This window comes from Culex pipiens, chromosome 1 (assembly GCF_016801865.2).
Source record: "Culex pipiens pallens isolate TS chromosome 1, TS_CPP_V2, whole genome shotgun sequence".
NCBI lineage: Eukaryota > Metazoa > Arthropoda > Insecta > Diptera > Culicidae > Culex > Culex pipiens.
The window spans coordinates 129,328,661-129,350,565 of record NC_068937.1 but is presented as its reverse complement, the minus strand read 5'-3'; the positions used below and the strand labels follow the sequence as shown (position 1 = coordinate 129,350,565).

At 39.2% G+C, this 21,905-nt stretch overlaps 2 protein-coding genes across 2 annotated transcripts in view; both read right to left on the bottom strand.

Moving 5' to 3' along the window:
- LOC120424277 (uncharacterized) overlaps positions 1-3,301 on the bottom strand; it is a 51,365-nt gene extending 48,064 nt beyond the window's left edge. Inside the window, exon 1 of the mRNA XM_039588347.2 lies at positions 3,001-3,301. The gene's annotated coding sequence lies outside the window, so the exon portion shown is untranslated. The remainder of the gene's footprint in view (positions 1-3,000) is intronic.
- Positions 3,241-21,905, bottom strand: part of LOC120424279 (uncharacterized) — a 63,547-nt gene continuing 44,882 nt past the window's right edge. The window contains exons 7-9 of the mRNA XM_039588349.2: positions 11,332-11,416; positions 11,024-11,230; positions 3,241-3,553 (exon numbers count right to left, since the gene is read on the bottom strand). Of these exons, the coding sequence (XP_039444283.2) occupies positions 3,354-3,553; positions 11,024-11,230; positions 11,332-11,416 (492 nt within the window). The 3' untranslated portion in view covers positions 3,241-3,353. The remainder of the gene's footprint in view (positions 3,554-11,023; positions 11,231-11,331; positions 11,417-21,905) is intronic.

Genomic DNA, 21,905 nt, shown 5'->3' with positions numbered 1-21,905 from the left:
ACCTAGCGGCGGCCGCGAGAAAGCGTTGGGGCTTTGGTGGAAGTCACTTATCAGTTATGGTCGATTGCTAGGCCCTACCCGTAGTTTTTAAGATTATAAATAGATCTCCGCATTTCACAAACGTTTCGCTAGTTTGTGGAGGACGCTATAGATACTACAAGGGGGATTACTCTGCTCCGCTGACTTGCAGTGTCTTTTTTTTTGTTTTGTTTATGTTTTTTGTTAATTGTTTGTAAAACATACACATATCTCGGCTTGATTTGTTTGTCGACATTTGGTTCAACTTTTGTGTCTCACTTTATTTGCAACTCTCCCTTTTAAGAAGGGATTATTTTTTGCCTCTTTATTAGATGTTTTGTATTTAAAACTACAAAGTTTCAACAAATTAAAATGTCTGAAACAAGTTCAATGGAAAATCTTACTTGGAAAACTTGACTTAAAAAGGATTCGCACTAATTTTAATCCCGTTGTTTTTGTTTGTTCGGTAGGTACAGTCTCTATGTTTTTTTTTCGTTTATTGTTTAACACTACTACTAAGATTATTTTTATGTGTTTGGATTGCTCCGTCGTCGAGTATTTTGCATTATTTCCCACGCCGTACCGATCTCGTTACAACTTCGTGTCGATTTAGTGTTTAATGTAGAATTAAGCTTTACCTCAATTTCTTTTGTTTTTTTTTGTTTGTTAGTTGTCACTTAGATATTTTGTTGCGTCATTGCGTAAGTGTTTTTTTATTCCCTAGGGTGCAAGATGTTCGTTTTTGAGTATTTTTTCCCCGATGTTGAGATTTTTGTGCTCAATTTCTCAAATATATAAGAGGAAAAGAGCGCGATAAATAGTTTGTCAATCAACGTGTCTTACTATGAAAAAGGTTTACAAACAGATGGTATAGATGGTGGTATAGGTGATTGGGGAACAAATTAATATTTTTGTGTTAAATTCTAATTTTGATTTTTTTAAACTCTCGAATTGATGCAAACATTATTTTTAAATACTCTTCATTAGTTTTTACTTTGCGTGGTAAAAACATTTTCAATAATTTTCTCTCTTACTCGGGAAGGCAATATTTGTTACGAATAAAAAAATCTCTAGAAATTAGATCTTTTCCGTGTGTTTGCTTACACTTGTCGATCGGTGTTTTTTGTTTCAGAGTGCATTTTCCGTCGGTAAATATTACATTTTTTTTTTGTTTTGTTATCAATTACCCACACTAAGCTATGACCGCACACTACGAGTGACACTTGTTTGTTTACGTTAGTATGCTTTTGTTGATCAACACCCACATTCATCGTTTATTTTGTTTTTCTTTGTTTTCAATCGCTATGGGGTATATAAAAAACATTTATCCAACTTAGTAAATACTCACAAATGTGCGCCTTAAATTTTGGTAGTTTTCATCTGCTTATTTCATAACAATACGTCTATGTTTGTTAATGCCGGGGTTTGTTTACACACACGGTGAAGCTGATGTCCGACTAAAACTCACTATTCTGTTGCACGGGTAGACATTTGTTGTTGGTTTTGATGATGTTTGTTTGTTTATTTTCACTAGAAATTTTCGCTAGGTGTATGGGGATTGGCTGCTTTGTTTAGGTTTGTTGAATTTCAGAGCTTTTGAAGGATTTCTACGACTGAATCAGTTTTAAGTAAAACTGATTACTTTGCTTATGTAATTTTTGGGTCATCCTAATTGATTATCGGTGGAATTTTCGGTTAAGAACTTGCTAGAAAATAGAAAGAAAATGTAGAAATATGGCATAAATTATTTTGTCTCTTAATCCATCAAACAGAAAAAAATCTTTTGTTTAATTGAATGAATGAATAATTCTTTTTGCACACCATAACTGGTCTTTCAAGCTCTCAAAAATTAAGCGCTGAAAACGCATCAAAGGGTTCATGGTACATTTCTTAGGGAGCTTTCTTTTATTACGTAACGCAGTTGGGGAGGGAGGGTGGTCGAACGCGTGTTACGCTCCATACATCAATTTTAAAATTTGTTAGGAAAGTTTGTTATGAGAGGGCCGGAGTTGGGGTACAAAAGTCCGTTTTTTGCGCTACGTAATAAAAAAACGCTCCCTTTAAAAAATAAATCATAATTTATTCATTTTCCAGCAGGAAAACTAATCTAGATAATGCCTAATAAATATGCAAAGTAAGCGTATAATCAGCCCTTTTCAACTCGAAGCTGACAATCCGGTCGGCAGCGCCAACTTGGTTATCTTTCGCCAAGAACGCCGCACAAAATTCCAACACGGAGAGAAAAGTGTGTATTTAAAATTTTATCAACAACCCAAGATAGTGCGAAACGAAGGTGTCAACAAAAACGCGAAAACAATCAACCCACTGCTAGACTGATGGCCGTGCTCGGCCCCGCCCAGGTTTGTCAACAGCAAAGATGGCGCTGGTGAAGGGGAGGTGGGAGAATCTGCCATATCCATTATTCTTCATAATTTATGGGAAAACAAGCCATGACGTCGCGGTGCGTCTTCTCTGGCAAGAAGGTCGATTTACGTCAGCTTTCCACCCTGGGAAAGCCCGGGCAACCTCCTGCCGGGACGAAATTGGGTCTCATAATGGGTTTAGCGGGGCGGGAACTCTGCTGTTACTGGCAGCTAGCTATCTGCAACATTTTGTACACCCAGAAAAAAAGTTTTGAGCGAAAAACAAAAACGTTTTGACAGAGCTCGAACTCGGGTTCACAGTTTCAGAAAACAATGCCAAATAGCAAGACTTTCGATTTTGGGTGCACCATTCCGTTTTATCCCCGCGGATAACTGAAACGGGTTTGCACCTTGATAGGAGAAGGAATCGTTTGCAGAATGGAAGTGTGCGGAAAATATAAATTGAAAAATGATGATGAGGTACGCCGCCATGCGGATAAAAAAGTGCTGCTGCACTACTTTATCGATACATTGTAGGGTGGAAATTGGATCAACAGATTGAGTCCGATAAGTGGTGAGATTTTTTTGTTATTAAAAAAAAGATTGAATTTGAACTTACCTAAGGTGTGATATCTAGTTGTCAATCGACGTGCGACGTTTCGTTCGCCCAAATGTTTGCAAGTTGTGTGTGTGTTCAAAAGTGTGGAAGTGTGTATTGGTGAGTGCGCGATACAAAATCGGTGCGGCGTTCGAATGTGTGTGTGTGAGACTTCGTGTTCCGATTTGGTGAGGTGAGTATTGTTTTAAAAAATTTATCATATTTTTTCTTTTGTTGTTTCCATGGTCGCCGGTCGCCATCTTGTTACAATTCTCCACTGTTTTTCATGCACGATTTGCAGTTCGCCGTGGATATGTGTCAGTGTATTAGTGTGTTCGTGTTGTGTGCCATTGTTAATGTGTGTGTGAGAGTATTTAAAAGATGAAATCGCCGCAGTCCATCGCGTAGTCAAAGTCCTCGCCGCCGACGTCCTCGATGCCGTGGTGCAGGTCGAACCCGCTGATTTCGGTGTGGTAGATTCCGCCGGCGCACGGCGCCTCGATCAGGTTGGTGCAGTGCGTCGTCGGCAGTGCGTGCAGCGTGATCGAGTCCTCGCACTGGGACCAGGTCAGTGCTGCCGGAAGGGACGGAAAGAAACATTTCATAAAAAAGTAGTAGTAGTAGTAATCATCAAACCAAGAGTTTTATTTGAAAAAGGTCCTATAAACATATGAAACGATAGCTTATAGGGCCTCTTCAAAACGAATGGCTAGAAATAGACAAGCAATTACTATACAATTGTTTTGAAATAATTAAATAGTCAAAAAAAGAAATAGGGTTAGTTTCTCAGTTTTTGCAATTTTTTTTTCCTTTTTGATTTCAATGAAATTTTGTCCATGCATCACGAATGCATGTCAAAAGAAACCATATTTTGTGCGTAAAAGTCTCTCCGTACATTTTTTGGGCAGGTTTTCCAAAATAGGTTTATGATCGGTGATCGCTTTGGTATCTTCGGCATAATTTAGGATATGGTTAGGACTGTCCAGAATTGAAAACACAGTCTTCGAGTCTCTCCACATATGCACCCTAGCGGCGTTACGTAATAAAAGAATAGTCCCAAGATATTACAAAATCTGTTATCTGGAGCAATGATTGAAAAAAACAGGATTTTTTTTTAAATAAAACATGATGTTGATGAAAACAAGGCAAAACCAAAGTTTTTTCAAATTGTTAAAACCTTGTTGGCCTTTCACAGAAAAAAAATCAATTCTCGTAATCGTGTTCATGAGTATGGTGCATTTGCAATATAAACGTGAATATATTCCTTCGTGGTTCTCGCATTCGTGAATTTAATTCACGATTTCAAGAATTGTTTTTTTTCCGTGTTCGGTGCCAAATTATGGAAAAACAAAGGAAAAGGAAAGATAACTTTGGCGAAGTTTTAAGCTCGTGCCAAAAAAGAAAGCGAAATTTTATAATCAAGAATACTTTTTGAAAGTGCTGAAAACTCTTAATTTTGACATCATGAAAAAATTCAAATTTAACTAATTTCGTAGAGAATTGCTCTAAAGAATAAGGATCTAAAATATAAGAGGGTGGCTTTCTAACAGATGTTAGAAATTAGACAATGGGTAATTCTCCGCCAACTCACACAGCAGTTGCCCCGACCCCTCCTCGATTTGCGTGAGACATAAGGGGTTTGCTTATCAACATCACGAGTTATCGCGATTTTACGAAAAATGTTTTGAAAAAGTTGGTCGTCATCGATCATGGCCGTTCATGGTCACCCGCGACAGACACGGACGACGAAACAAAGAGAAACGCAAAAAAGTAACTTTTTCAAAACTTTTTTTCGTAAAATCGCGATAGCTCGTGATGTTTATAAGCAAACCCCTTATGTCTATATATCAAAATTTTTGTAATAGTCTGTTCTACAACTTTGTAGAACATTGTTACACTCTAAAAAATAACCCTGCAAAGTTAGAAAAAAACACGAAATTTTAAAATGAAAAATTTTGTTCTAAATGAAAAAATGACCCTCCTAGGTCAATGTAGATTCGAAAAGAACATTAAATTTCCCATAAAATGACATGTTCCAAAAATTTTTACAGTCGAGTAACGGAAAATGGGAGAATTTTTAAAACTTTTTAAGTGTTTTTTTTTTGATGAAAAATACGTTTTTTCAGAATTCTGAGTACGCCATCAAATCGGCCGTATAATTTTACATAAAAGTCCCTTTGACACCAAATTTCTATCTCATCACCGTTTCAGGCTGCAAATTGTTGAAAACACCTCTTTTTTCACATGTTCAAAAATGGAAGGGGTCGTACCGTCCCTCCGTCACGAGATATCAAAAAACGGACCTCGGATTCGTGATCAGGGACAAAAGTTACCCCTTAGGACAAATTTTCACGCAAATCGAGGAGGGGTCGGGGCAACTTTTCCCGATTTCGTGTGAGTTGGTAGAGAATTACCCCAATATGAAATAAGAAAATTGAAAATGTTAAATTCTCAATTAGAAATAAAATATTGGAAATGTAAAATTGGATATAAGCGGGGGGATGGCAACCCTATTCCAACCAAAGCAAACTGACAACAGTCGACATTAGTACGGTTGTCAAATGAGAGCCCACAACAAAAACAATAGCTGTCAAATGGTAGCCCATAACAAATCATTGTTTGGGTTTTTGATTTTCAAATTTCCCGCAATTCAAACGATAAATACCTGAAAAAACACGTGAATTGTGTTGCTAATGGCAAAATCTATCATATCCTTGGAGATTCCATCCCAATATTGGCTGAAAATTCATATCGAAAAAAGTGATTTATCTGTTTACCTTTTTTTGCTTTTTTTCTTTTGGTCGATCAAACAGTGCGCCCGTACACAGTGAATCGGCATTACAAATTTGGATTGGTTTTACTCATTTGCATGGGACTTTTGAGTTTAACCAAGATAACACCTTTCGTGTTACCAAAGTAATATGAATAATACTGATTCACAGTGTTTGTAATCTGAACTTCCAAGATGGCGGCGTTTTTATAACGGCGACGTTTTTATAAGTGGATGGAGCCTTGAACCCCCGAAAAAAAACTGATAATTTTTAATCAGAAGCTAAGCAAGCTAATTAAAAACAGTTGATGGTTCAAATGAACATTAAATCTAAATCGTACCTAGTGATTATTTAAACACTCACTTAAAATGAAAAGTACTCATTCAACGTATTTAAAGGGTGGGTAAAATAGTCATCGCACAGCAAAGAAAACAGATCCAGTGCCACTTGCACTCGAGTTTCTATGAATATAAATTAAAATTAGGATAAATCATATGCGGCTTCTCCTTATTCTCTGTCATACGTGAATAGAGTTAACCCTCTCCACTTTCTCTTTCTCTCTCTCTCTTTTTTCAGAACGAATCCGGATTATTCCGGTGGAAAATTGTAGGGTGGGGGTGACCATATATAAAGCGGACCGACCCCGTCGTCGTCGGCGGCAAAAGTCATCTGTAATGGAAACCAGAGAGATGACTTGCAGGTCCTTTTGAACTTGCCGGTGAAGCCACACGCAAGCACTGAAAGGCAGAAAAAGGGGCAATATCAGTCGTCATAATGACTAATCCCAACTCTTTCGGAACAAATCTCATAAAACTCATCCTCATCCATAACCCAGGGATGACACAGACAATTGGAGTATAGTTTGAAATTACGAGTTCTCAAAGGGTTTACCCAAAACTGCGTGGGATTGTTTTCATTTCGAACTGTCATTGAACACGCTGATTTGAGGTTGGCCATTTTCATCAAAATTTCAAACACACTTGTCTGTGTCATAAATAAATGAATATGTTCGAGATGGTTATTCGGTGCCGTCCCGGAGAAAAAGTGATCAACTTTTTGGGGACGACCAGACCGGTGAACGAACCAACTTTGCGTCAACCCGGTCCTCGTCGTTGGATTTATTTTCCCTTCCTTTTTTTTGCTGTGACTGATCGCAAACTTTTTCATCTTCAATCATCGGAGCTCTTGATTAAGGCATCAAGCAGAAGATAAATTGGTTTGGTTCTGTAATATGCGATGAAAGTGGACGGTTTCCAGGTTGCAAAGGGAACTGACCGGAAGGACGAACTATGCGATAAAAAAGAGTTGACTAAACTTCGAACAAAAGTGCAGCAACGATGTGATTGACAGTTGCAGAAAGTTTTTTATAGCACCGTCCCACACAGCTGTCAAACTTTGCCATAATTGCGCGTGGTTCGCTCAAAGGTGAAAACGCGACGAAAGCAGATTTAATTAATGGAGGACCAGCTCACCTTAAGGGTTCCCAATGGTGCATCTCTTCTCACAGAAGGTGCCCTCCCATAATTATGATTAATGGACAAATTTTCCCCCGCACGAGGAAAGGTTCACATTTTAGAAGTGGAGCCAAAATAAAAAAAGGTTATTTGTCAGAAGCCAACGAGTGAGGGTAATTAAAAACTTGTTCACCGCAAGGACTAAATTCTTGACAGCTTATTGTTTTAGATGCGATCTCGAGTGTGAAATTTAATTAGGCTGGGTATTTTTTTCTCAGCGTGTAGCTGTAATTTTAACGCCTCCGATGTTGAATATGCAAATTTGGGCGGTACCAAGGCCGGAAACCATCCAGAACCTTCTCGGAAATCTCACGTAACACTCAATCACGCGTAATGGATCAATATGTCACACAACTAAAAACAGGTCCAGTGTTTCCAGGCGGAAAAATATTACTTTTCATTTCGAAATAAAAATTCTTGGAAAATCTCGCAATTCACCACCGAACATTCGCCAGAAAAAAAAACAAGATTACAGAGTCAACAGTCAACGCATAAAAATAAAAGAACGGCCCAACAAACAAAATGCCAAAAAGAGAAACAAATCCAACAAACTGGACGCCCGGAAAAGTCCACCGAAAATGATTACTTTTGCTTTTCACGTTTCACAATCTCGGCTTTCGGTTGGCTGATGCTGAGGAGAATAATTTTTATCCCTCAACTCGTTCTCGTTAGCATTAGGGGAACTATATCCTTTTTCAGCCTAGTTCTATCATTACAGCTTTCATAAGGTTTTTTTTATAACTGTTTCAAGGTAATAAATAGCTCAAATAAAAGTGAGCAAGCAACTCTCTATTGTTGATACATCTGAAAATGTTGATTTAATAACGGAAAATGGCAAAAGTGATGAGAATTGGTCGAGCAGGTTAGGGTGATTAAAATGGGTATACTTCCCCTATTTCAATCTGCTTTGGTTTGCTTTATAATGGTTTATTTTCAGCCACTTTAATCAATGCCAGGTTGCTCGTTGCGACCTGAAAAGGTGTGTTTTTATTGTGGATTTTGCGTGTTTTTTTTTAAATTATAACGTACAATGTAAGAGCGAGTTTTTCACCGATGTGAAACAGGTCGTATCGAGGTGCTCCGATTTGGATGAAACTTTCAGCGTTTGTTTGTCTATACATGAGATGAACTCATGCCAAATATGAGCCCTCTACGACAAAGGGAAGTGGGGTAAAACGGGCATTGAAGTTTGAGGTCCAAAACACATGAAAAATCTTAAAATTGCTCGCATTTTCGTAAAACTTCATCAATTCCAGTTCTCTTAGATGCATTCGAATGGTCTTTTGAAGCCCTTCAAAATGTGCTATAGACATCCAGGATTGGTTTGACTTTTTCTCATAGCTTTTGCAAATTACTGTTAAAAATTGATTTTTTTAAAACCTTAATAACTTTTTGCAACAGCCTCCAACACCCATACTCCCATAGGTCAAAAGTTAGGGAATTTCATGGACTATAAGCCTACGGTATTAACTTTTTGGCCAATCGCAGTTTTTCTCATAGTTTTACGATTTTTCTAGAACAAACATTTTATAACGTTAGTTTTTGCCCTGTAGGCCAAGAAGACGGCACTTTTTGATCTCAATTTTGTCATATTCGGAATCCTCAGAAAATTTTACATTAGATTGAGGTGTTGGAATTTTGAATTTGATTAGAAATATTCCATTTAGAATTAATTAAAATATTATTTAGAATTTTGTCGGATTAGGGGTAAAACAAGTTTTCGCCTACTTGATACAGCATTTGACGTATTGATCATAGGGTAAATAAGATCTATTTCTTTTTTCAAAAATGTTTTATTTAAATATTTTTTAAATCAAAATTACAACTCCGATACTTCTTACTTATGTGAAATTGTCCGAGGATTCCGAATATGACAAAATTGAGACCAAAAAGTGCCGCTATGGTGGCCTACAGGGGAAAAACTAACGTTGTAAAATGTATGTTATAGAAAAATCGAAAAACTATGAGAAAAACTGCGATTGGCCAAAAAGTTAATACCATAGGCTTATAGTGCATGAAATTACCCATCTTTTGACCTATGGGAGTACGGGTGTTGGAGGCTGTTGCAAAAAGATATTAAGGTTTTAAAAAAATCCATTTTTAACAGTAATTTGCAAAAGCTATTAGAAAAAGTTAAACCAATCCTGGATGTCTATAGCACATTTTGAAGGGCTTCAAAAGACCTTTCGAATGCATCTAAGAGAGTTGGAATTGATGAAGTTTTACGAAAATGCGAGCAATTTTAAGATTTTTCATGTGTTTTGGACCTCAAACTTCAATGCCCGTTTTACCCCACTTCCCTTTGTCGTAGAGGGCTCATATTTGACATGAGTTCATCTCATGCATAGACAAACAAACGCTGAAAGTTTCATCCAAATCGGAGCACCTCGATACGACCTCTAGAACAAACCGAGCAGAATCTACAAATACTGCCTCGTAATTATTTTCAACAAATGATTCAAGCAAAAACAAAAAAAATAATAAAATAACCAAACAAAAGATCTTATGTTGAAAAAAAACTCAGGTTGAAAAATCTGAAATTAAAAAAAATAAGTTAAAAAAACAATAATTCAAAATTTCAAATTTCAAAAGTTATAATAAATAATGATGGAGAATTTTAAGTCGAAAAAAATCAGGGTGAAAAGAAAACAGGTTGAAAGAACTCAATATGAAAGGACTTATCTAATCTAATCTCTAATCTAACACAAACGCAGCCAGTCCGATGAAAGCATGCTGGAAAGTCTTGTGATAAGATTACGCCCCAAGCACTTTTCTTGTCATTATTAATAATTGCAGTACTCGGATACACCCGAAAATGTATTTCAAAAATTAAAGCGGCCAGCCCTACTGCGTTGTGTTTACCGCAGAGAGGATTCTGAGAACGGATTACATTTCTCAGAATCAACAGGGGAGGAAGGATGCGTGGACATACCGTACCAAACGCTCCAAAGAACTCAATATGAAAGGACTTATGTTTAAAAAACACAAAATGGATGAAATCAAGATAAACAACCTTGAAACAACCTAAAATTGAAAAACCTAATGATAAAAGAGATAAGTTGAAAAAACAAATTTTGAAAATTCAAGTTGTACGGTCTTGTAAAAAGCATTAACCGAAAATGGTAAAAAAAATACTTAGGTATAGAACAAATTCAAGTTGATTCAAGCCCAGAATCCCATCTCGGAAAGATCAGGATTTGTGTCTCTTTGATATCTGCCCCTACTCGACTGGCAAAGGCTCCGGATGTGATGGGATTCGTTTTTTTTTGCTTTTTTCGCGCTCGATTTTTGTCATCATCTCTTGTGAACGCAACTTTGAGAGAAAAAGCTAGCGAAAAAAAAAGGAAATCATCATGAAATCCCATCTTGCTGCGCTTATTTCCAGCCCAGCGAGCTCAATTAATGTGATGAGATCGACGTCGGAGACGGGGGTTCGTCTTTTTTTCTTCTATTTTGTTGTTGTTGCTATTCTACTATTTAGTTGGAGCTTTCGAGCTTACACAAAACAGGCAACATAAGTCATCAAATTAGTTGTCAGGACATTTTTTACCTAAGAAACTGAAATACTTCAGATTTCTCTAAGGTTTTTGTGACCAATATTGATATTCTCTACTTTGGAGCGATCAACGTGGTGTAACTATGCAACTGTCAAAAACTGAGTTACATTTACACGCTTAGAAATAAAGCAACCATTTGGCAAGGCGCCCAAAATTAAGTGCAGCTACAAACGTCAAAAGTGGGTAAACAAAAGCAACTTACCGCCGCTCCAGATGCCATTCGGCAGGGTCGCCCAACCCCAGCCGTGGCCCCAGGGCAGCGCACAGGCCAGCGAACCCTTCGGTTCCGAGTTCTCCTGGGTGGACTTTTTGATGATGGCCACCGCCGCCTCGCCCCGCACCTTGGTCGTGTTGTTTTCGATGCTGGTGCGGTTTTTTCGCCGGGCCGACACCTCCGAGCTGGTGGCCGCTGGTGATGACGATTTCCAGAGGGAAGTGTAGAAGAAGAAGAAGAGGAAGGATTAAGGGTTAAGCTTATTTGTGGATTCTCCAAGCAAAACAAACACTTACGTCGTATCCGCACGATTGGCCTCCGCAAGACGCCCATTAGGTGTGGCTTATCGACGACCAGCTCGATCTGCGGCGGTGGTGGAAGCTGCAAGATAAGACAAGCGAAAAGGTGAGTTGTTTGTTCTAGGTACACTTTCGTTTCTACACAAAACGGAATGCGCGCTTCTAAATTTAGTTTTTGTTTGCGTGGCGTAAACAACTCTCGGAAATGCTTAACCCGCAATCAACGTGTGCGCCATAATGGCGAAGCGTCTCAAGTGTCAAACGAAGTTTGCTTTTTATAGCGAGCGCCATATTCGTTTTTTTCCGAAAAGATATCTGATCGCCGCGAGGTATGGAAATTAGAAATCAAACCCACGTCAATGGAAGTTTTGTTTTGATTCGTGGAAAAATCAATCTTTCACCGAAAAGAATCCTGCTCCACGAACACGTTCCGAGAAGAATTTGCCCTCCTTTCAATTGGATGTGACGCGGGAGCGGGTACGATTTCCGAAGTGAGCAATAAATTGTATTACGCCCTTTGGATAGCGCTTGGTCGGATGTGGGCGCGTTCTCCTAAAAAAGCTACACGTTTTTGGCAGGGGTTAAACTTGTGGAAGGCTGCGGAGCTAATTTTGTTACACTTGGAATGGTTGAATCAGTTGCAAATTGAATCATTAGATTTTCTCGCTCGAACTGGTGATTTAAGGAGGGAAAGAAAGGAAAATTTCGGTCGTGACGTTACAACGGTTTGATTGTTATTTTTAAAGTTTTTTTAAATGCATTTTTCCAATATTTCGTTACCGCCATCTTTGATTTGAACATTTTTAATCACTTTAGCGTAGTTTAGAGGTCAGCTCAACAATACAAAATTGGACAATTTTTTTTTTCTGATTCGATTATCCGAAGTTAAATTTTCCGAAGTCTTCGGATCCCGGGCAGACGGTAATGACAAAATTAATAATATTTCAATAACAAATCCTGTTAAAATAACAAAAAGTGTTATTATTTTATCCTGAACTTCAATTTCAAGAAGAAAAAATAATAACAGTTTCTGATAAAATAACAAGATTTGGTATTGATGTGATATTATATTGAAAATGTTTAATAACACGATAATAAGAGGAAATGTTATACATTTCAAAAACTCTCCTAATAACAAGATTTTCTATTCGTTTGGTATTCTGACTTAGAAATAAAATTACCATAAATCGCACAAATGGAAAAGTTTCTAAGTGTCCATAACACAATCTGTTATTCTTTTGTTAAATATGTTTAGATCGTCGGGATAATTTTGACCATTTTCGTCGGGGTCATTATTTTGGCCATGACATGGGGTCCGGTCCTTAAGCTAAAATTATTCTAAAAAGTTGAAATTTTGAAAGTTTTTTTTAATTATTTGATATCCCCCTAAGGGACTTTGCTAATATTGGCTAGAACTATGGGATAATTTTAACCATTTTCGTCGGGGTCTTTATTTTGGCCATGACATGGTGTCCTTAAGTTAAAATTATTCTAAAAAGTTGAAATTTTGATAGTTGATTTTTTTAATTATTTGATATCCCCCTAAGGGACTTTGCTAATATTGGCTAGAACTATGGAATAATTTTGACCAATTTCGTCAGGGTCATTATTTTGGCCATGAAATGGGGTCCTTAAGTTAAAATTATTCTAAAAAGTTGAAATTTTGATAGTTGATTTTTTTAATTATTCGATATACCCCCTAAGGGACTTTGCTAATATTGGCTAGAACTATGGAATAATTTTGACCAATTTCATCGTGGTCATTTACTTAACCATGAAATGGGGTCTTTAAGCTAAAATTAATCCAATAAATTTAACTTTTGAAAGTTTTTTTTTTAATTTTGTTATATTCCCTAAGGGAATTGATTTATTTATTGAGAATTTTTGAAATGTAAATAACAAAAACTGTTATTATTTTCACAGAGCCAAGAAGTCGGAGCCGACGTTGAAGTTCGAGCTGGAGTGAGACCTCTGAGACGGCATCAGCATCAGCTAATTTTCAGCAACTTTTACTTGGAGTCGGAATCTGTGAAGTCGGGTATTTCTGGAGAGCTGAAATCGGCGTTGACGTCATATCCTGCATCCAGAGTCGGAGTTGTCTTCAAAGTATGGATTCAAAGTCGCTTGAAGGTACCCGACTCTGCAACCCTGACTAGTACAGAGGAGTTATGGCAACTGCAGGTTTATTTGCAAATTACAAATAAACCAAAACAATAACTTTTTTTTTGTTATGGAGACATACCAGTTCAATAACAATTTTTGTTATTATGCTGCTCCACCTCTCCGCACAAAATAACAAATCTTGTTATTCCTTCATGATTCCTTCTGTGTTATTGGTTTGTTATTGCAATAACAACATAATAACAGTTTAAGTTATTCTTCGAACAAATCTTTGTTATTGATTTTTGTTATTTTAACAACTAATCCGATCATCCCAATAACATATTACGATCTTCTCACAATATCAAAAACTGACCTTCCCAAGTTATTTCCGTCTGCTCGGGATAAACGAGTCTGGACTGTACTTCGAAGGAGGCGCGCGATACTTCATGAATCCAAAAACGAAGCTTTGCATTTTTTTTATTGTACATTGATTTGTAATAATGCTCACCTTTCCCATGGAGTAAGGTGAAATTTCACATCAAAAACTGATGCAAATTTTATCGCTGAGGTAAAATAACATTGCATTTACATTATACCGATGTCACGATGTTAACTTCCTTGCTGAAACAATAACTGGTTAGTTAGATGAAATTACTTTTGCAACGATAGTCACGCAAACGATTCAGGCAAGCCAGTACTAAATCTGCTCAAACCGCTTCAGTTTGGTTAAAATTATTGCTGGAAATGAAGCTTCCGACGATAATTATCCCCTCTTGTTTGCTTATTTTGACCATTTCCCCCGCCAGCTCGGTCCAGGTGATGTTCGATTCGTTCAGCTACTGCAACGGCACCGGAATGATGGAATGTACCGTAAGGGTCCGCAAGCTTAACCGAACGACGGCAGCTCTATCGGGGAAAATTATCCAAACTGTGGACATTGGAGACAGTTTTGAGGTTAGTCATGTATCTTTGAAATGGTTTAAATTTGTGTGAAATGTGTTGTTTTAAGACTTCAATAGATTTGTACCACAGTTCTTTGGGGAACAATCAGTTCAACCGATACCCGATGAAAATTGGCCCAATCAACATGTGCAATTTTATAGACAATTTCTGGAGCGATTATTACGAAAGAGTTGTGAAATATGTGCCAAACCTTATGAAGCCCAACGAATGTCCCTATAACGCTAGGACCAAGGGGGTTGACACTCGATCATTCTGGAATAATTCCAGTTTAATTCCAGAATAATTGGAATGATGAGAATGTTTTGCTCTATTATATGAGTTTTTCAGATTAGCGTGTAAATGTCATCACATCAAAACAAAACAACATGTTTTCATCCAATGTTTTTATACACGTTTTCGTTCTGTCGTCGTGTGCGGCAAGCAAAAGTCCCTGTGGATATATCCCAACCATCCAAACGAGGCACCCGGAAGTGGACCTCATCGAATTTACTGGTGGAAGAGGACGTTTAAAATATAAGCCAGTGACGAGCTGGGTGGAGGAGTTTTAACCAGCAATCCAACCACCATCGCGGCCAACTCCATTTCGACTATCGTTTACACCAGCAGATTGCCGTGGCGGAAGATTGTCTCGTTGTGAACCAATCCGGCGAGAACCCCCTCGACCTGCGTTGGCCGTATCCCGTACGGTAGCTGGGGAGATGCGTCCGCTGTCTCCGGTGGGGAAGCTCCACTGACCAACGATGGAAATGACCCAGGTCAGGATGGCAGTGTCACCGGCAAGGAGGAGATGATGCGCGGAACACGATTCCGGTCGAGCTGGTCAATCTTTACAAGGTTTACTTCAAGCACCGAACGCCGGAGCCGGAGAGCATCGACAAGTTGATCACGGTTCGAAGAATCGTTACCCGTCGCACCGAGGTGAGGCCCATGTCGATCCTTGCCGTGGCCAATCCGGCGTCCAACCGTTAGAACCACGTCGAATCATCGAGCAGAACATCCAACTGCAAGCCGCTCTGCTTTCCCGTTTTGACCTTCTCGGCCGCGACAACGATCTTCGTCTGGCCAAACACATCACCCTCATCAACAGCTACAGAAAGCCGCCGGTACATCGCACTGTGCAAGCGCAAGCTGCCGTTCATCTTCACGCCGGAACTGTCCTAGTATATTGTCAACGCGTACGCAGAACTGCGCCGCGAAACACGCAACAAACGCGCCATAACCTTCACCTCGGCCCGAAACTTGCTGGGAATTTTGCGGCTCTCGACCGCCCTTGCCCGGCTCTGTCCGGCCGACGAGGTTGACAAGGATGACGTGAAGGAGGCCCTTCGTCTGCTGCAAATGTCCAAGACCAAACTGAACTAAACCGAACAGAAGACCACTCAGTAAGTTACTTTTTATAAACGACTCAAATTACGACCTACTAACAAATCGTTCTTTATTTACAGCGTCCAAACACGTCGGACAAGGTCCTCGTGCTGGTGCGGGAGTTGGCCGGGGCAAACAAGACGGTCAAGATTTCGGACGTGATGAAGCGCTGCACGACCAAGGGCTACAGGTCGGCAAGTCGGGCCAGAATCTAGGAATACGAATCCAGAATGGAAAAGATAAGAAATAAGAAAGGCAACAATCTAACACTGGTTCCAAAATAAAAAGAATGTAACATATTTCAGCGTGACGGGGAGGGTGTGTAATCGTCATCCTCGTCCGAAATGTAAACCACCTTGGAAATGTTCCGTCCGCTCGCAGGGAAGCTTGTCTTCGCCGGCGACGCTGCACTAACCAAGAACAAGTCAATCTTGCTGGTCGACGCCCTACAACCTCCGCGACTCCCTCTTCCCCGACCCGTAGTGCTAGAATTGACCGCCGCTCTCGATCCCCTTCGTCCGCGACTTCCCCGACCTCCTCAAGTCGTCGTCGGCGCTGGTGGCACCGCCTTTGAGCTTGACGTGGAGTTAGAGCGTCCAATTTTCCCGGGTATTGAATTTCCCGGGAAACGGGAAAAATATTTTTGAAATCCCGGGAATTCCCGGGATCCCGGGATTTTTTTTAAACAGTCATAAAATCTACGTTTTTGTTAAATTTGTTATGTTTTTCAAGCTTACAAATACAGAATTAGCTCAATACTGTTAATTGGTGATAATCTATACTTCAATCTGAACAAGAACAGCGATTTTTAGTTAGTTTAAAAAATATTAAAAATTGTTGTTTTTTGCTGTGCTTTGGATTTTGATTGAATCATAATTTTTAATCCAATGTGATTTAATTTTTTTTCATATTTATCATCTTAAAATTTTTAAAAATTTCTTTTATTTTTCATATGACATGACTTCTAATGCTTGAAGAAATTCATTGAAACTGTAAAAAAAAACAAGAAACGAAAACAAATAAAATGATACCATCCAATGTTAAATTCTAGAAAAGTTTATAATGTCATGTTTTACAAAAAAAAAAATATTTAAAAAATTATATTTAAGCCACTACCGCCAACTGAAGGAAATCTGGACTGCAGTCTGAATAGGTTCAGGATATTTTAGAGCAATAAATTAGATAATCGGTGTAAGGGGAGCGGCCGTGGCTGACTGGTCACGGTGTTCGCTTTGTAAGCGAATGGTCCTGGGTTCGATTCCCATCTGCTCCCAACGAGAAAGTATAGGAAATATTAATCTTGAAACACTGAACATGAACGAAAAATCAAAGTCGCCCGAGTCGGGGTTCGAACCCCCGTCCTTTGGATTGGTAAGCAAAAATGCTAACCACAAGACCATCACGGCTTGGTGAACGACGCCTGGAATTAGGAATACTGTTACTATCAAATGCCTATGCGAGTTATTTGCATGTATAGAATGTAGATCTAAAAATACATGGAAACAACTCAATTTGTAAGAAGTGACCGCGTGGTCCCGTTTGGTTGGTTGCACACACACACACACACACACACACACACACACACACACACACACACACACACACATAAATTAGATAATCGGTGTACTAATTTTTTTTATTAAAAAAAAATATCAGAACATTATGCAAAAAATATTGGCTTAAACAGCTATCTTAATTCGTTACTATTATCCTAATTTGCTCCAGATGCCGATGTTAGATGAAAAATAATTAATTTTTTTCAGGTTTTAAATCATCACTAAACGTAAATATTTATGAAATAAATAAAATTTAATGAAAATATTTAAAGCGCTAAGCATTCTGTGGATCAGTAAATTAAAATTTTAATATTTTTTCCTTATAAGCCAAATAAATGTTGATATGATCCGATTACAAATTTGCTAATGTTTTAAAATGATTTTCGATTACTAAGTATTCATTAATCTACTTCCCCAACCAAATCTGAGTTTCCAGACCAAAAAATGTTTTTTTTTTTCAATTTCGGAAATTCCCGGGACAAAATATAAAAAATCCCGGGATTCGGGAATTCCCGGTTTAGGGAAAATCCCGGGATTTTTGTCCCGGGAATTCCCGGGATGGACGCACTACGTGGAGTTGTTGCGGGATTTTGTGTTTAAGCCAAAGTCGTCGTCATCGTAATCAAGGAACCGCGCGGTGGATTTGGATCCCCGCGTTTTTGAATGTGAGAGTGCAACATTTTGAGCATGTCGTTGTAGGTGTCCTTTTCCTTCTCGTAAAACCCAGCCAGCACCTCGTCGATGTTGTCCTCGTTGATGGCGTCGGCGACCGCGTCCAGGTGGGTCATCCCTTGCCTTTCGTAGAACATGATAATAAACTCCGCCGCGTCGTCGTCCTCGTAGTCGACCATCCTGCGGGTCAGCTCAGTCATACTCTTCGCCGATAGCACCTCCAGCTGCTTGTCCGGATCTACCTCCTTGAACCGATGAACGACCTCTTCCGCGCGCTTTTCCGTCGCTTCTCGCTGATTCGGCAACTTTGGCTACTTCTGTTTCCCAGTCAACTTTCCCTTCGCCCTCTCAATCATCTCTTCGACCTTCTCCGCCGCGAAGTTTTGCACCTTCTGTTGAACGTCTCCCTCGTCCAGCTGCAATTCGTCCGCGATCTACACCAAATTGACCGTCTCAAACACAAACGGACGGAACCGTCTGCAGCTTGATCGGGTTCATCCGGAACAGACTTTTGTGAATACTCAAAATGCCACAGCGCTTGTCGAAGGACTCGCCCTCCGCTAGGGAAGTGGCCTATTCCGTGCTCGTTACCCCAGATGACCAATTCCAGGAAACCTGTCAACGATTTCTCCGGTAGGTAGTTCTTCGGCCCCCGATCGGCCAGGTTCTGGTGCAGCACCATAGAATGTTGAACCAACCGGCTTCTCCAGAAACACTTTGACCAGTGCCAGTCGGGCATCGCTGATGTAGCTCAAAGATATCATTCCGATTTCATTCTGGAATCAACGGAATGATGGAACCTCGAATCTTAGGTTGCCAGCCGATCATTCTGAATTGATTCTGAAATGACGAGAATTTGTTTCCCTTCAATAAAATGACAGCTGCTGATCGCTAACACGCAAAATCAAAATTAATTAGAAACGGAATAATCATGTTTTTGCCAGCATCATTCCAGAATAATTCTGGAATGAGCAGAATGATTCGAATGAAAATATTTGATGTGTCAACCCCCTTGGCTAGGACACTCGAAGTCAACGATTGGATTTTGGACTCGGAAATGTTTCCAACTTTTGTACCGGCTGGACTTTGGAAAATGATTCACGTGATCAAAGATGAGGGAAATGGACACTATTATACGATGGAAATGATTTTTAAAGTTTATGAAGATGGATATTTTTGAAGCAACTGAGTTTTTTTTCCGCAATCTTGATCCTACGTCAATAATAAATGCCACACAAAATAATTCTACCCAGTTTTGCTTACTAAGGCATTCACTCCCAAAAGATCAATGCCCTCGGCGCTCGTCGGCAGCATAATTTATCTACATTCCTTACCCAGTTTTGGGGCATAATTTACGAGCTCACCTTTCCTTTTTGTTTGATTTTTTTTCTGTTGCTGCTGCATTTTTACTAAGCAGTTTAGAGACCTTCCCCGGGTTTACGACTTTGCGTTGGGGGAATTTATTAACGCTCGCGCTGGTTACCTTTTACCCCAACTGCTGCTGTGGTAATTTATCATTTGATTTTTCTTTTCGGGTGATTAAATTCCGGCACCTTTTTTCGCTCCCTCTCTCGGGAGGGGAAAAGGTCGTAATTTTGAGCCCACTTTCAGGCGCGTGCGAAACTGGATGCGCCGCTTCTGGGGATAATTGTGAAATGAAGTGCCACTCGAATAAATATATTTATGGCGCACTTGATTCATGAAATAAGCACCACCCGCCGCCGCAGCACCGCTCTTAATGGACTCGAATTGGGACGTGAGATTCGGATTCGGGATCGATCCTTCCAGTTTTCAATTATTTATCAATAAAAGAGGATTTTCTGACCCCCTTTTTTTAATCAAACTGATAATTAATCCGGAAACAGTACTTTTTCTTTCACACAAAATTGAAAGAAAAAAAACGAAATAAAAAAACATTCAATTAACGCCGCCAATCTCGATTCCACGGCATTGTGATCAATTTCCTTTCACCGTGTATCGTTTGACAGAGATATAAAAAAAAGATGGCGGCGGTTGCCCGAGCAGAAAATCCCTTTGTTTCATCGACTAATTACGAAGATTACCCAACTTTGGGGTCTTTTGTTTTCCGTTTTCGGGCGTCCGACGGAGCGGGCGTGTGGAACTGTTCCTCGCGATACTTTTCTTTTGTTTCCGTTTGCACTCACACTCGGAGATCCGGGTCTTACCCGGTCAATTATTCTGTCAGCGGGATTTGGGAGGTTGTTTTCGGTGGTTTCTTATGGGTTGTTGTCTTTGTTTGGTTTAGTTGATAAATGATTTTATTTGGTTTGTTTTGACGGGAAAACATAACCTCATTTAGTGGTTATGATGTTTTGGGTTTAAGATTAGGATTTTTGGTTAAGATTTGTCATTCTTTTTTATAACAAATTTAACAAAATTTGCATGTTTAAAAATATGATTTCGTTTATGTTAATTTAGCGTGTAACATTAATCACAGACAAACAAACACATCACTATTATAATTTAAATATTAAATCAACAATTCAAGAGCTTTTTTTTGAAAGGGTTGGTGGTGTTTTTGGTGTTTTTAAAACCGCCATGAGGTGGACGCTAACATGAAACTGCACGCAATGTGACTAAACGTTTTCGGGCATCTTGTTTGAGTACAACAAAGTTCGAGCTTTCATGTCTGTTCGTCTCTGATTTAACTGTCAGTTTTGCACGCTTCTAGAAGGCTGTTGACTTTTTTGACAAGTTTATCCCGTACTTTTCCAACAAGAACAAACACCCTGAAGAAAAGCTTTTTACCAGTAGCCAAGAGAAAGGGGTGAAATCAATCAGCTAAGAACAAAAAGATCCCCAGACAGACAGTCTGGTAGATGTCTTGTCTCATTTGGCGGTGTTGGTTATCATTTCCGTTGGACGAAGATTACTCTTAGATTTGTAACGTTCTGTAGTGTAAACAACGTTAGTTTGATTTTTTTTTTCATCAAATAGACTAAAAGCATCTCATTCCATCGTGCCTCTTTCCTCTAGGAAAGTGATTAAGCAAGTTTCAAGGAAAAGTTTACCATAAAAAGTTATTTTTTTTAAGTTTTGTTTTTTGTTCTAACTTTTTTATATTGATTTTGTACAAAAACTGTATAATTTATCAAACTTCCCCTAGATCAGAGCTCCTTCCACAAAAGTGACACCAGTGATTGTAATTCAGCCCAGAATACATCAAAAAGGACTTATCTGGCATTAGCCTCTCCCACCCTGCACGTCTGCTCCAAAGCTGATATATTCCACATTCAGTGTGACAATTCACAGGCGGATTTCTACCATTAAATCACACCACATTCTGCCGTCAGCCCAAAGACGACGCCGAGACAATCTGCGTCAATCAAATCAAATGCAGCTCATTTCTCGGCAATCAATTTGAGAGACATTCTCTCTTTCACACATAAAAGTCGAATAAATTTTCCATTTCCAGAATTCCAGAAAGCTGACAGCAGCAGTGGCGTCCCCCTTGAAAAAAGGGGCGAGGAGCATCGTTTTTTTTTTTAAAAACCACACGCTCCCGCCAAATTAGGCAGGGAATTTCAAATGAGTTTTTCCCATCCCTTAGTTTTCCCAAATGCCAATAAAAGCGAAGTTCCTCCCTTCCCCCCTCAAATTGCGTTTCCGAATCGCAAAAGCTTCGATATTGGCTGTTCAAATTTGAATGTGATGAATTTTCCGGAGCTTTTCTCTTTTATTTTTTTTTTGTCTGTTGGTGATGGTGAGCTGCTGGGTCAAATCTATTATAGAATTTTAGATTTCCCAACTCTCGGTGTTTTTTTTTTTGTGTGAAGAGAGAACAAGATTTGATTGCCACTGAAAAATTTATGGTGGGGGGGGGGGGAGGGGGGGGGGAATTGAACGGAAATGCATTTCGTCACTTTGGGGGTTTCGGCAATCAAAAATTCA